The sequence below is a fragment of the Vidua chalybeata genome, chromosome 1 (genome assembly GCF_026979565.1).
Source record: "Vidua chalybeata isolate OUT-0048 chromosome 1, bVidCha1 merged haplotype, whole genome shotgun sequence".
Classification (NCBI taxonomy): domain Eukaryota; kingdom Metazoa; phylum Chordata; class Aves; order Passeriformes; family Viduidae; genus Vidua; species Vidua chalybeata.
The window spans coordinates 97,490,894-97,504,561 of NC_071530.1; the positions used below are offsets into that span (position 1 = coordinate 97,490,894).

At 39.7% G+C, this 13,668-nt stretch overlaps 1 protein-coding gene across 2 annotated transcripts in view; it reads right to left on the bottom strand.

Moving 5' to 3' along the window:
- CCDC102B (coiled-coil domain containing 102B) overlaps positions 1–13,668 on the bottom strand; it is a 376,483-nt gene that overhangs the window by 215,751 nt on the left and 147,064 nt on the right. The window contains exon 6 of one of the 2 annotated variants that reach the window (XR_008434409.1): positions 12,098–13,489. Coding sequence is in view for 1 of the 2 variants with exons in the window: in XM_053961755.1 (XP_053817730.1) it covers positions 13,400–13,489 (90 nt within the window). In the remaining variant the exon portion in view is untranslated. Of the gene's footprint in view, positions 1–11,993; positions 13,490–13,668 lie in introns of those variants that run through there. The other variant, XM_053961755.1, reaches the window with a different exon arrangement.

Genomic DNA, 13,668 nt, shown 5'->3' on the forward strand with positions numbered 1-13,668 from the left:
CTATAGTAGTTTAATACTGTTTTGCTAACTGATGCTAACTAAATAAGTATGTGGTAAAGAAAAAAACTTGTATTTTAAGTTATGTGCTTCTATACGCACACAAACACTGTCTCACACACAGTGTTGTTCTAAAAGCTTTTTTCCACATTTCTCATTGATGGAATCTTTGTATGAGTAAGAGCAGAGGCAGATGGGAGTTTTGTGAAGATAACAGCTATATTTTGTTACATTTAGGTTCAGATGCATTCATCTATCCTTATGCTGTTCATCAAGCCTCTTGATACCAGTGCCTTATATTATGCTAAAAGCATTCAATCTGGGATTGCATGGGACATGCTAGCTGCTGGAGATGATGCACATTTCAAATATATTTTTAGCTCTAGCAAGCCTTTCATTCTACCTCACTACAGCAAAATCCTGTTACTCTGGCCTGAACTGCTACAGTCTTTTGACCCATAAGTTACCAGATTTTTCTGTCTTTAGTACTTTTCTTCAATTTTAGTGTCATGTCTTTGTTCAGGTAGGTTTGATGTGCATAGGAACAAGTTTGCATTCCTGTATCACTTTGTTATGATCTTTTCTATTTGCATGAAACAACACTTGCCCTTAAAATTCAATATAAATATATTACAAGAATAATTTTCAGTGATAAGTTTAGAAAATAATAGTCCTAAATCTAAAAGTTTAGAACAGAGAATATGAAACTTCTATCTTAAGAAAGCAAAACAAACAGTGAACACTGTATGATATTCCCATTCAACAAAAAACTGTCATATCAGTTTCTCCTGGTCACAAAACTTTTGTATTATACCTTTTCTATCTTGAATAAAAAGTGCCATTGGCAGAATATTTTCAGATTAAAACTCTCCAATTTTTCTGGTTTGATTTTTTTCCAAAGTTCACAAAATTTTTCTAATGTATGATCTTGCTGTATATACATTATACACCCACCAAATTAATACACTGTATTAGTTTGATATGCTTAAACTAATAGCTGAGATGGTTACTGCATTAAGACATTAATTGGAAATTAACCTTGAGAAGAATCTATAATTTGAAAATATTATAAGGTCAATATACTTTTGGCCAAATCAAAAAAATACACCACTTAAACAGTGCTTCAGAAAATTGAGTTGTAAAAATAAAAATAAAAAACAAGAAAAGACTATTTTTTAAGCTCTAGCATCTCCGTTTTACTGTGTGAAAATTAGTTAGAAGTAAAAAATAAGTCTTTCCTTACCTCGTCTCTCCCACAGGGCACCATCTAAGGAAAATGGTTAAATCTTCAGCATCCAAATAAATCTTTTCCTGTGGGTGAAATGTTTTATTATGGGAAGTCAAGCCTGAAGAAATGGCAATTAAGGAGGACTTTGAGTTATACTGTGCATTAGTTCTAAAGCAAAATGAAGCAATATTTTTCCCTTTAGGATCATCTTCAAGAGGGGGATACCAGTAACAATAAAAGCTTTTTTTCACAAAGTAGTGATAGTAGTCTTTAGTCAGCCCTTTTTATGTGACCCTTACCCAATGCTCATGTTTAGAAACTACTTCTAGATATATAAGAAAATGTAATTGACTTAGCCAGGAGTTGTTTTTTTTTTTCTCTACCATCCTGAATTGCTGACTTTAAACACAGAAGAAATTGTTTCTACATGACTCAGATCAGTTTGTAAAGAAATACCTAGTAATAAAATAAAGACACAAAAGTTTTCAAACTTCTAAGAAAAAAATACATGGAAAACTGAATCTGACTTTTCTATCACCTGTGTGGACACAAAGGCAAACTACAATGCTAAGTTTTGAAAGATTAAATTACATGTTGCTGAGAGAGTTGGCAGAACTGAAGTGTGAAGTTCATGCTTCCATATATACAAAAAATGTTAACAAATTAAAGAGTGGAGAGAAAATTAATAAATAAAATATATTTTTATTATTTTTTTTATGCCAGTGTTGTACCCGAGAATCATTGCATTTTTTTTTCCTTGAAAAGTCAAGGGTGATCTTCTATTAAAAAGTACTGTGAAAGTGAAGTGTCTTTAAGAACATATTTTCTGTTCTATGAGCAGTTTTTCATATAAAAATAATTACAGAGCAGTCAATTTTATAGTTTCTGTTAATATTTCTTAATGAAAGATATTTTAAACCAAATTTTAAATAGTCTTCCAATATCCATCCAGCTTGCAAGGTTCTCTTTTTCCCTGAATACATTAAAAGACTCTCACTGAACAAGTAGGTAATATTTTCTATTTTCCCTCTCATGTAGGCTGGAATGCAGATTGATGCAAACTGTAAGAATTTAAATGAATTGAATTAATAAAAATGGAATGTTTACTCCATTATCATTGAAGATCGTGGTGATTTTTAGCTCTGAGCTCTCTTGAATCTGCCAAGTTATATGTCTAGTTTTCATTCTCATTGAAGTGCTAGTTATATTCCAAAAACACTCCTTCATTTTCTCATATGTTTGAACATTTTTTTAAAATTTAACCTGGAATATGCAAAAAAAGTATGTCTGTTAAAAACACAGTTAAGATCTGACTACTGAGATGCCTCTGCCTGAATTAAGGTGCAAAGGAGACCATATGCTAAAGTTAATAATGTGGATTTTATTCAACAGTAAATGTGACATAGAGAGATAGAAAGAAATAGAAAAAAAAGTGGAGAGATCAAGCAGATGACAGTCACTGCCCGTGGATTCAGTGACATGCTTTTGGTCCTTCTTCACCTTGGGCTTCTTGGCAGTGAGGGTCCTGATGTCATTCAAAACTTTTCACCCTGTCATGTTGTGTTGTTTTCCCCAGTCCCAGGCAGCTCTGGAGTGCCCAGAATGGGCGCTGCTTCTCAGCGGGACCGGGGGCTGCTGCGAGTCCCGGGTGCTGCTTCGTTCAGCGCACCAGTGTGGGCTGGCCGCGTTCTGCCGTCAGCACGAGGGGCAAGACAAAGAGGCGAAGGAATTGTCCACTCTGTCCGCGTGGTTGGCTGGACAGCTTTAATGGCCACGGGGAGCTGTGGTGGAGAGCTTTGACTCGCTCCCAACACCGTGTGAACAAAAATGGCGCCGAACAAATGAAAGCATGAGGTTTTAGAGGGGGCAGGCTGAGGGAGACGGAAGCCCCCCTCGCCCAATGGGGGTAGGCTATGGGGGTGTGACATGGATTGGGTAACCAACGGGGACGCGGCAGGGGTGGACCGGGCTCCAGGGTGAATGGGGTTGCGGGAACAGGGTGACAGACACCGAACTCTCCAGAGTGGACGGGGGGTGGTTACAGGACTGGCATGGTGATGCTCCAATGGTAAGTAACCCGGAGCGGACTACCGTGGGGGCAGGGAACACGGGGGGCGGGGGGGGCACGGGGGTACACAGAACCAGCTAACACATCACAGAACCTCTAATCTGAACCCAAAGCCGGGATGCAACATCACCTGTTACACATTTTAGTAAACAATGGAATTAATGTTCGTGGGTTACACTGTTCCCTAATGCTAATTACTCCACATGCTCAATCTTTCTCTTCTTTTGAGTCAGTGGTTTCTTGGGTCATTGGGCTGGGAGATGGTGATTGCAATCTGCCCCTGCCAGAAATACATTTTGGCCAGTCTGAGCTGACTTTAGCACAGTTGATGAGCTGACTTTCATTGTGGCTCATAAATTCCTCATTCTTTGTGTTCATTTTCAGTGATACATTCTCCCCCAGCTATGTTAACCTCCCCCTAGATGTAAGCTAACATCTTGCAATAGTACCCCTTTATCTTATCTGCAGTCCATGTGCCAGGTATGCACAGAGGAATATTTGCGGGGCATTCAGTGGTCATTGGTGGTCACAAATGCCATCTGTCCCATAACTTGTGGTGTTCTTTCTTTGTTCATCATCTTATACATGGTAACTCGAGACTCACAAAGATGGCTAGAATTGGGGATTCTTTGGCCTGGAGAAGAAGAGGCTCTAGTGTGACCTTATTATGGCCTCTCAAGACATGATGGAAACTTAGACAAAATCTGAAGAGGGATGGTTTGCAGAGGTGTGCAGTGATAGAACAGAGGCAATTGGCTTAATATTGAAAGAGATAAGACTTAGATTGGATATTAAAAAGAAGTTCCTTCCTGTGAGGTTGGCAAGGCATTGAAATAGGTTGTCCAGAGAAGTTTTGGATGCCCTATCTCTGGAAATGTTCAAGGCCAGGTTGGATGGGGCTCTGAGCACCCTGGTCTATTGCAAGGCATGGCAGGCAATGTCAGGGGGGTTGGAAACAGATGACTTTTAAGGTGCCTTCCAACCCAAACTAGTCTATGATTCTATGAAGTCTTATGAGTGGCTGGTTTTATATTAACAGAACAGAAATTCACGGGATGCTTTTTTGAAAACAATTGTACTTTTCTAACAATACACTAGGTAAAATTTCCTGTTTTTTAATGAAATTGTGTCATTCTTTTACTCTTTCTTTTTCATTAATTAGTATAATGAATGACAATATTGGAAACAGCTCATCACCATAGAGAAGAATATAAAACTTGACCTCTTTGGAACAGTTCACTATACTGCTACTTAGCCAGGGTTGTATTGAATAGTTCATGTCCTGGTACACTGGTTTATAAGAGATCACAACAGAATAATGATCGATTACATCTATTTAAATAAGACAAAGGGGTATTGTTGTATATTGGGTTGGTTCAGTTAGAGATTTTAATAAATGTTAGTTAGGTCGGTTCTCTGTACCCCTATTTTCCCTCACAATGGTTTGCTCCAAGTTGTCTACCACAAGAGCTCTTACATGTCAATCTTGTAGCCACTCCCTGATTCTTCTTGAAAGTTCTGTATCAATCACCCCACCTTTGCAATCCTATTTGTCCCAGAACACTGTACCCACCTCTGTTATGTTCCCATAGGTTGTTATCATCTGTCACTCCCCTGTTGTCTGTTCCCATTGGGCCAGGGGGATTTCCACCCCTATCCACCTACCCCCTATTTAACCTAATGCTTTCTTTGTCCCGGCGCCATTTTGCCTTGCACCGTGCTGGGAACAGTCGCTCCGCCCATCGCTGTGACCACGCATGGAATAAAATGTTCTCAGGCAAGCAAGCAAAGTGTGCCTCTCTTGTCCCTTCGCTTCCTCTCAGCATGAAGCTACCAAAGCTGCGTTACCCACGCTGGAGTGCTCAGCACTAGCAGGGAGGCAAATGCCATAACCATGAAGCGCCCGTGCACGCAGCGGCTGCGGTCTCACAAAAGGCAGTGCTAGCCGGGCTTTCCAGCTGCCTGAGGTTGTAGCAGATAAAAGCTGCAGGGTATATTTGCTCTAAGTTATGCTCTTTACACTGTTAAAAATACTCCAGAAGGAAGCATTTTACTATTAGAATAAAACCCCTTGTACTGGGGCTTTGTGGCAAGGTTTTGGTAACAGAGAGGGGGCTATAGAAGTGGCCTCCATGAGAAGGCAATAGAAACCGACTCCGTATCAGAAAAAGCCAGTTACAGACAGCTCCTACGAGATCCTGCCATTGGCCAAAGTTGTGCCCAGCTGCTAGCTGATATCATATTTAAGAATGGGTAAAAATGCTGCTCAGCAGCTGTGACAAAGAAGAATTAGAAGAAGTGAAACCAACAGCTTTGGAGACATCAATGTCACAGAAGAAGGAAGGAAGAAGATGCTCCAGGAACTAGAACAGAAGTTCCCCTGCAGCCCCTTGGAGAGCAGTGTGGTGCGGCAGGCTGTCCTCTTGCAGCCCATGGAGGTCCGTGGTGGAGCAGAGATGTCTGTGAAGTCCATGGAGGACCCCATGTTGGACATGTCAGGAGGAAGGTGCAGCATGTGGAGAAACCATGCAGGAACAGATTTTCTGGCAGGAGCTATAGTTCAGAATTCATGTTGGAACAGTCTGTTGCTGAAGGACGGTGCCCCATGGAAAGGAGCCTCATTGGAACAGCTCATGAAGGGCTGTATCCTATGGAAAGGACTGCGCGTTGCAGCAGGGGAACAGCGTGAGAAGGAAGGAGTGGCAGGGAGGAGCTGTTATGGGCTGATAAGCACTCCTCCTGTTATCAGGAGGAGATAACAGAGAATGGTATGACCCATTCTCCATCCTCCTGTGCCACAGGAGGGAAAGACATACAGAAGTCATGGGTGAAGGACTGAAGCTTAGCCTGGGAGGACGAGGAGGGAGAAAGTGCTTTTTAGTTTATTTTTTTTGTTTCTCATCATCTTATGCTGATATTAATTAGCAATAAGCTGAACTCCCCCAAGTCAAATCTGTTTGGCCCCTGAAACTAACTGGTAAAAAATCATCATGTTCTTAGCTTCATTCTAAAGTTCTTTAATCTTATTTCTCCCTCTGTCCTATGAAGGAGCATCTTGGTGGGCACCTGTCAGCCAGCCATGGCTAACCCACAACACTACAAAAAGAGAATATGACCAATGACTATTTCTATTTAATTACCTGCAAGCTTTCATAGGGCATTTAATTTGTAAAACAAATTGTTTTTCCATTAGATGTAGTAAAAGCATTTAAACTTCCTATTTCTCAATACAATTTCAAACAAGACACCTGGCAATATATAATAGGAATAATGGTGCAGAATTAGTACATAGTAAGGAAAGAAGAAAATAGGATATTAACTATATGTTTATATTCTTATGTAAAAAAATTTGAATTAATTTCTTTGTTGCTTGTACAGGGGGATTTTTCAAAATATATTTCTAAGATACATGAATGTACATTAAAATAGTGTTTCTTTTTTTACTTCTAAGTATAAACACCTAAAAGCTTAATATTTTTCCTTATTCTGAACTGTTTTCTTAGAAAATTACCATGTCACTACTTACTCCATATAGGAGTCTTTTTGTTTTGTTTTCTTTTTCTAAGATAGAGGTGCATGATTTCATTGAACTCTAGTCAATGTCCATAGGACATTAAGAAACAACTAAGAGTCTCCAAAAATATGCTGCCATTTCAAAACTGTCAAAGCTGTGCTTCTTAAATTCTATTTGTGGATGCCAATAAAATCGTGCATGTGTAACAAGAAGCTTGGTTATACATTGCCTTTTAAATCAATTTGTATTTTTATTGATTATCTAACTGGAAGAAAAGCATTACTTTGTTAACAGAAATAGTATTATGTTCAGTTAAGATGATTAGTAAATCCACTTTTATCTTCTGATGTGTTCAGTGATTGATGGTATGCTAAAATTTCACTTTAAACTCTCTTACAAAGATAAATTCCAAAGCTTAAATGGTAAATAACAGGGTTTTATTTGTCATGTTCTTATCTACATTTGTTTCCTTTCAAATGTTAATAGCCTTAAGAATTATTTTATCCAATCTTAGCATAAGAAGTCGTTCATGGCCCTTTTCTAATTATGATCAATAGATCCCTGAAATGGCAGTGCCTGGAAAATATTCTATTCATGATTAAAGGAGGCAATTGAATCACATTTGCAGTCTTACACAGTTATATTTGTTGAATATATTTAGAATATCCTTTGAAATTAGTGTTGGGTTTTAGGTCATTTTGATTTAGACTCTACAAAATTATGAATAGACCTTTTCTGATTTCAGTTGACTAAAATTGCCTGTCTTCTTCCTGAAGTCACATGATAAAACATTTGTAATGGTGAAAGGCATCCAAAAATCTTCATGTTTTCTGAGAAATGGAATATTACTGGCATATTTTAAACACAGCATTTAAGGTTTCTTTCTGTTTAAAATGGAGAAAATAGACTCAGGTTATTCTGAGAAAATTTTCAGTTGAGAAAGTAATGGAGACAGGTGGATTGGGGAATACAAGGGTAGAGATTTCAGTAGAAAAAGGTCACCAGTTCTTAATGAAACGAATAGCTCCCAACCTACTGAGACATACCTCTGGACTGGTCATAGGCCCTTCATAATTATTCTCTCCTGTTAATCAAGTCAACAGTGCAATAAGTGCACGTTATTTTGGCCTGTATCTTGAAAAGTGTTTCAAAGTACTCTAGAGGGAGATTGAGACATCCCTCAGAAAAGTAGCACTTAATTCGGGAAGGAGGAAATCAGCATGGCACAGACAACATGGGTTCGCAAAGGTAAAGTCCTACATTACTAATTTGATATATTTCTTTGATAAAGTCATCTGCCTGCGTGTGAAGGGAAGGTGGTAGGTGTAGTTTGTCTGGGTTTTATTAAGGCTGTTAATTCTGTGCCTCACAGCATCCTTCTGGAAAAATTGTCCAACTGTGGGATGAATGTTTTTAGGGTGTGCTGTGTAATGAAACGGGCTGAGCTCAAAGGGTTGTACTGAATGGGGCTACATCTGTCTGCCAATTGACCACCAGTAGTGTTCCTCAGTGTCGAATTTTAGGGCCCATTTAATTCAATATATTTATCAATAATATAACAATATATTTATTAACTGTCTGGATGCAGGACCTGAATACACCATTAGCAGGTTTGCTAATGATACCAAGCTGGGAATTGTTGTTGACTCTCTTGAGGCACAGGATGCTTTGCAGAGGCATCTAGACAGATTGGAGCATTAGCAGATTGTAGCATAATGGGATTAAATTTAACAAGAAAAAATACCATATTCTGCTTCAAGGATGGAGTAATTTTGGGCACTATAATAAACTGGGAGAGGAGTGGCTGGAGATCAGTCTTGGAGGAAGAAACCTAGGGGTGCTGCTCTGCAGCAGGCTCAGTGTGAATCAGCAGAGTGCCCTGGAAGTCCTGAGTGCAAATCCCATCCTAGGATGGCTGCAACAGTTCAATCAGCGAGTCAAATGAAGTGATTGTCCTGCTCTATTCAGTGTTGGTGTGGCCTCACCTTGAGTGCTTTGTGCAATTCTGCGCCCCACAATTTAAGAAGGATATAAAGGTCCTTGAATGAATCCAGAGAAGGACAAAAAAGCTGGTGAAAGGGCTGGAGGGAATGTCCTTGGAGAAGCAGCTAGGGATTTCAGGCTTGTCCAGCTTGGAGAAAAAGAGGTTGAGGGGCAGCCTCATCACCCTCTGCAGCTTCCTGAGGAGGAAAAGTGGAGAGGGAATTGCTGAACCCTTCTCCCCAGTGTCCAGTGACAGCATGCATAGCAATGGCTCAAAGTTGTGCCAAGGGAGGTTTATACTAGACATTAAGAAGCATTTCTTTACTGAGAGTGTGGTCAAACACTAGAAAAAGCTTCCTAGAGAGGTGATCAGTGTCCCAAATCTGTCAGTGTTTAAGAGGCATTTAGACAATACCCTAAACAACAAGCTTTAGCTTTTGGTCAGCTCTGAAGTGGTCAGGCAGTTGGAGTAGATGGTCATTGTAGATCTCTTCCAACTGAGCTATTTGGACCACAAGACCACATAAATAATTCTTTCCTCTCTTTCTGCACATGTAACAATATTAAATAATACATACATTTATGGTATTAAACAAGGTTTAATTGAGCATTGTGAAAATTATTTCTATGTTTTTCTATCACTATTTACAATCAGTTTGCAAAACTGATTAATAAAATATTAATGCTATTTATTATCTTTAAAAGGAAAATAGGAAAAACTATTTTTTTCCACTCTTTTAGGCACCACTCATCTCAAAAGATGAACAGCTCAATTATTTGCAACCAGATTTAAGGTTAGTTTTCTTGGCTTTCCGATAATTATGCTTGGTGATGTTGAGCAAATCAGTCCTGCACAAATCTGCAAATCTTCTCTTCCCACATGTAAAATGTGAAGAGGAATGGGTGGGAACATTGGTATATAGCAAATATCATAGGTGTATATTTAAGATCAGGAAATATTCTAGTATTTTTATGGAAAGGTCATAAATTAGCATTCTCAAGCATTCTCAACTGCATCCAGGGTAATCATCCATCATCTTATTTTGACTCACTTTCAAGTGACTAATTTATGGGTTTACTTTTTCAGAGAGGCCTCTGAAGTTCTCTGTGTATGTAAAGATGAAATAAATATTTTATTTAGATAATGGAAGTAGATGAGTTTTCTCTGTCTCAGGGAATAGGGACAAATCATGAAAAATTAAGGCATCTTGTGTGATCTATAAGAGGCAAGAAAGAAAACATTAAAGTGCAATTCAGAAGGTGTTTGAAAATAAAATATGATCAATAAGTGGTCAGAAAGATATGTATGGGATAAATGTCAATATTGACTACCCCAAAAGAAACTAAAATTTCCTCCTGAGAAAGAAAAGATACTGTACTGACATTCTGAAATTTAAATTTTAAAACTAGCATCATGTGATGATATTTTATTGTCACCATGACTTTTAGACCAGCCAGGTGCTTCCCACCTACTGGGTAATATAATACAGTGAGCACATCTGAAAAAGTTTATGGTAGAGTTAGAAAGAGCAGCAGAAACTAGCTTCTGGTTTGATTTCTCTCAATATCTATGTTACACTACCAAGCTGTTAGCACAGAAATTATCTACAGCACCAATTAAGCATTGTTTGGTTTTCCTATAGATTTAGGAATAGAGACAGGAAAGACAGAATCCCAATTTCCCCAGTAATTCCTAACACTGTTTGACTTAATTTTTAGGCACAGTTATTACTGGTCCGGGAGTCCCGAGAAGTGTCCTTTCTGCTGCCCTCTTGGCTGCGAAAGTTTGCACTTCGTGTCCCACGAGGGCACACTGTCTGGTCCCCCGTGGGCGACGGAGACTTCACTGACATACTTTGGAGAGCCCCTGCTCTCGGTTTCCGTCTGGCACAGAGCTGTGGTCCAGCGCGGACCGCTGCCCCCTCTGGCTTGGCGGCGGCGCTCCCCCCTTGGCGGCGGCGCGGCCCCAGGCTGGTGACGGCGGCTCCCAGCGCTGTTCCTGGAGCTCAGCGGTGAACCTCCGTCCACGCAATCAGCTGAGCGCTGGCCTCGGCCACACGTTGGGCGCCAATTGCGGCGTGGGTTTTCGCTCTCCCCGGCTGCACGCGGCTCTTGGGAGCCCGACTGTGGCGTAGCTTCCACGTGCTGCCAGGGTTTGCTGCCACGGGTTCCTGGACACGGCTCCGTGTCTCGGGCGCGTGGGCTGGCCAGCCTCTGTTACCGTGCGCTAGGGATCCGGTAAAGAGGTAAGGAATTTGTCCATTTACTCCGTGCTTGGCAGGAACGGTTTATCGGTCACGTGGCGCAGTTCGATGGAAAGAGGCGACCGCTCCCGGCACTCGCATGGGAGAAAATGGCGCCTGACTGCCGGCGGGATAGGGCTTTATGGAGGGGCAGGGCGAGAGGATCCACGGCCTGCCGTCCAATAGGGGCGGCTGCCGTGGCGGTGACGCCAGAAACAGCGACCAACCAGAGAACCCCGCAGGGGCGGGCACTGAGCCTCGGGCTGAGCGGGATCGTGTGGCTTGGGGTGGCCAGCACGGGGTTTCCCAGGGCCGGACGGCAGGGTGGTTACAGGCAGAGGGGTAAGGTCCGGCAGCAGGCAGCATGGGGCCAGAAACCGCGGGGGGCAACAACACGGGGGAAACGCAAGATTACAGAACTTGACTTATTTTAACATAAATTAAAAACCCTAATCTAAACCCGAACTCCAGGATGCAACAGGCTGAAAAGATACTCTGGAGCTTATAGGTATTTTGGCCAGTGCTGAAACCATACTTCATCCTTAAAAGAGGTATATTTCTAATGAAAAAAAAGAGAAAGATCTTATCTCTAAAGCTTATCTAAATGATACAAGCTTTTATCAGTAAGCTATTTGTTGCCATACTTTCAAGTGCTTCAGTGTAACCATAGAAGTACTTTTGGCTGTGAGAGCACTTAAAAATCAATAATTATGCACTTTCCATTTCTATTGTTCACATCAACATTTTCAATGCAGCTATTTCATACACTGTGGCGTTGTGAAGACGCTGGCATAAGAAAAGCAGATGGAGTTTTAAAGAAAGTCAGTGTGCCATTTCACAATGCATGCAATAATACCAGAGGTCTTTTGTCTAATATAAAACCTTGAACCAGTGAGCTAATAAAGGGAAGAAGTTTGAATTATGAAAAAAAAGAATTATGAATCTTATTTTATTGTCAATTCTTGTAAGTATTACATGTTTAAACTCCATTTAAAAATAAATTGTCTCACAGTATCTCTGTACCTTGTTGATCAACTTGTGAATCAGCTTTGTGGCAACGAAACCTCATTGTATCCTTAGCATGTACTGAGGGGTAGTAGCTGAAATTAGTTCAGCATTACAAACATGAAAGATGGTTAAGAATGTATAAAGGTAGTCAAAACATAGATACTTCTGCTCTGGCATCCCATCTCCAGCAGCAGCCTAAAGCTCAGAGAGGGTGATAAGAATATTTTGTTCCCAGCTTCCAAGCATCTGCAGCTCAGAGAATCCTGGGAAAAATGTGCTTCCTGTGTAATCAATAATCTTTAATGCTTTTCACTTCTTGTATGGTCCTAGGTTACAAAAGAAATCAAGAGATCTAACAACCTCCTCTTAGAAAGGACATAGCTTTAAATACAATTTGAGCTCTCAGATATGTTTTCTGTTTAGAGTGATATAAGGAATGAAACAAACATATTGCTGAGCAATTACAGCAATCCTTATGAAATAGAATCTAAAGATATTCATTATCAATTGCACATGGCAAACAAAATTATAATTTATGTCTCCCTTGATGGCTGAAAGTGGCTGATGTTTTTATAAATTGTGAATTTTCTAATGTTCTCAAAATCTGCTTTTCCAGTTTATCTTATTTATGTTACTCCCTGCGTGACATTTACAATTTTTTTCATGGGCAATTAATAAAGTAAAATTTAATTTAAAATGTGATACGTAGACAATAAGGTAAATTTGAGATGCATTAATTTTGTTATGTGATGAGTATAAGAAACACATAAGGAAAGGATATTTCTTTAATCTAAATGTATATGTGATAATTTTGGGGTATTTAATATAAAATATTTTTTCTTCTTTTTTTTTAATGAAAGTGTAATACACATGTCACCCTGGAAGAATTGAGGGTCCTGTGATACAGATATTTTTTTCTGCTGCTGTATGAAAGTAAAACACACAAGCAAAGCAAGAAACAAACCACTGACTTCCATTTCGGACTCAACGTCTTCCCAGGACAGAATGTGAACCTCTCCCATAGACCATGCACATTTTAAAGTCCTTTTTCCCAAAGGTAAAATATGGGACATTTTAATTATGTCCACCTTTTGCTTAAGAGAACAGTTATTATAACTGGAAAGGAATGACAATGGCCAACATAACTTCTAGAAACGTGCACCCTGACTCTAGCATATTTTCCTTGGTTCTTATAAAAAATCAGGAATACATAGAAACAATGCATACAGCGTTCCTATATATATCTGACATGCACTTCTTCAATGAAACTTTCTTGTATGTCTTTATGAATACTGTTTGCTTTTCCTCTTTGCTGTTAGCCTTGTTGCTGCAGGGCTTTTTGGTGATCTCCCATATCTTCACTCACTGTTGTGGTAGAATCTCCAGCAACAGACAAGGAACTTTGTCCGGTCCCAAATCCTGTGTTCACTTTCTTCTGCCTCTTTACTCTGAAATGGAATTTTTAAAAAGGTGTGACCACAACACAAAACAGAAAAGTCAGTTCAAGTTTAAACAGTTGCAGCTCAAATTTCTTCTAAGAAAAATATTTTAATAGGAGACTTTAGAATTTAGAAAATCTTTCTGTCTTGTACACATTGGATACTTTTTCAGCTGATTACTTAATAAG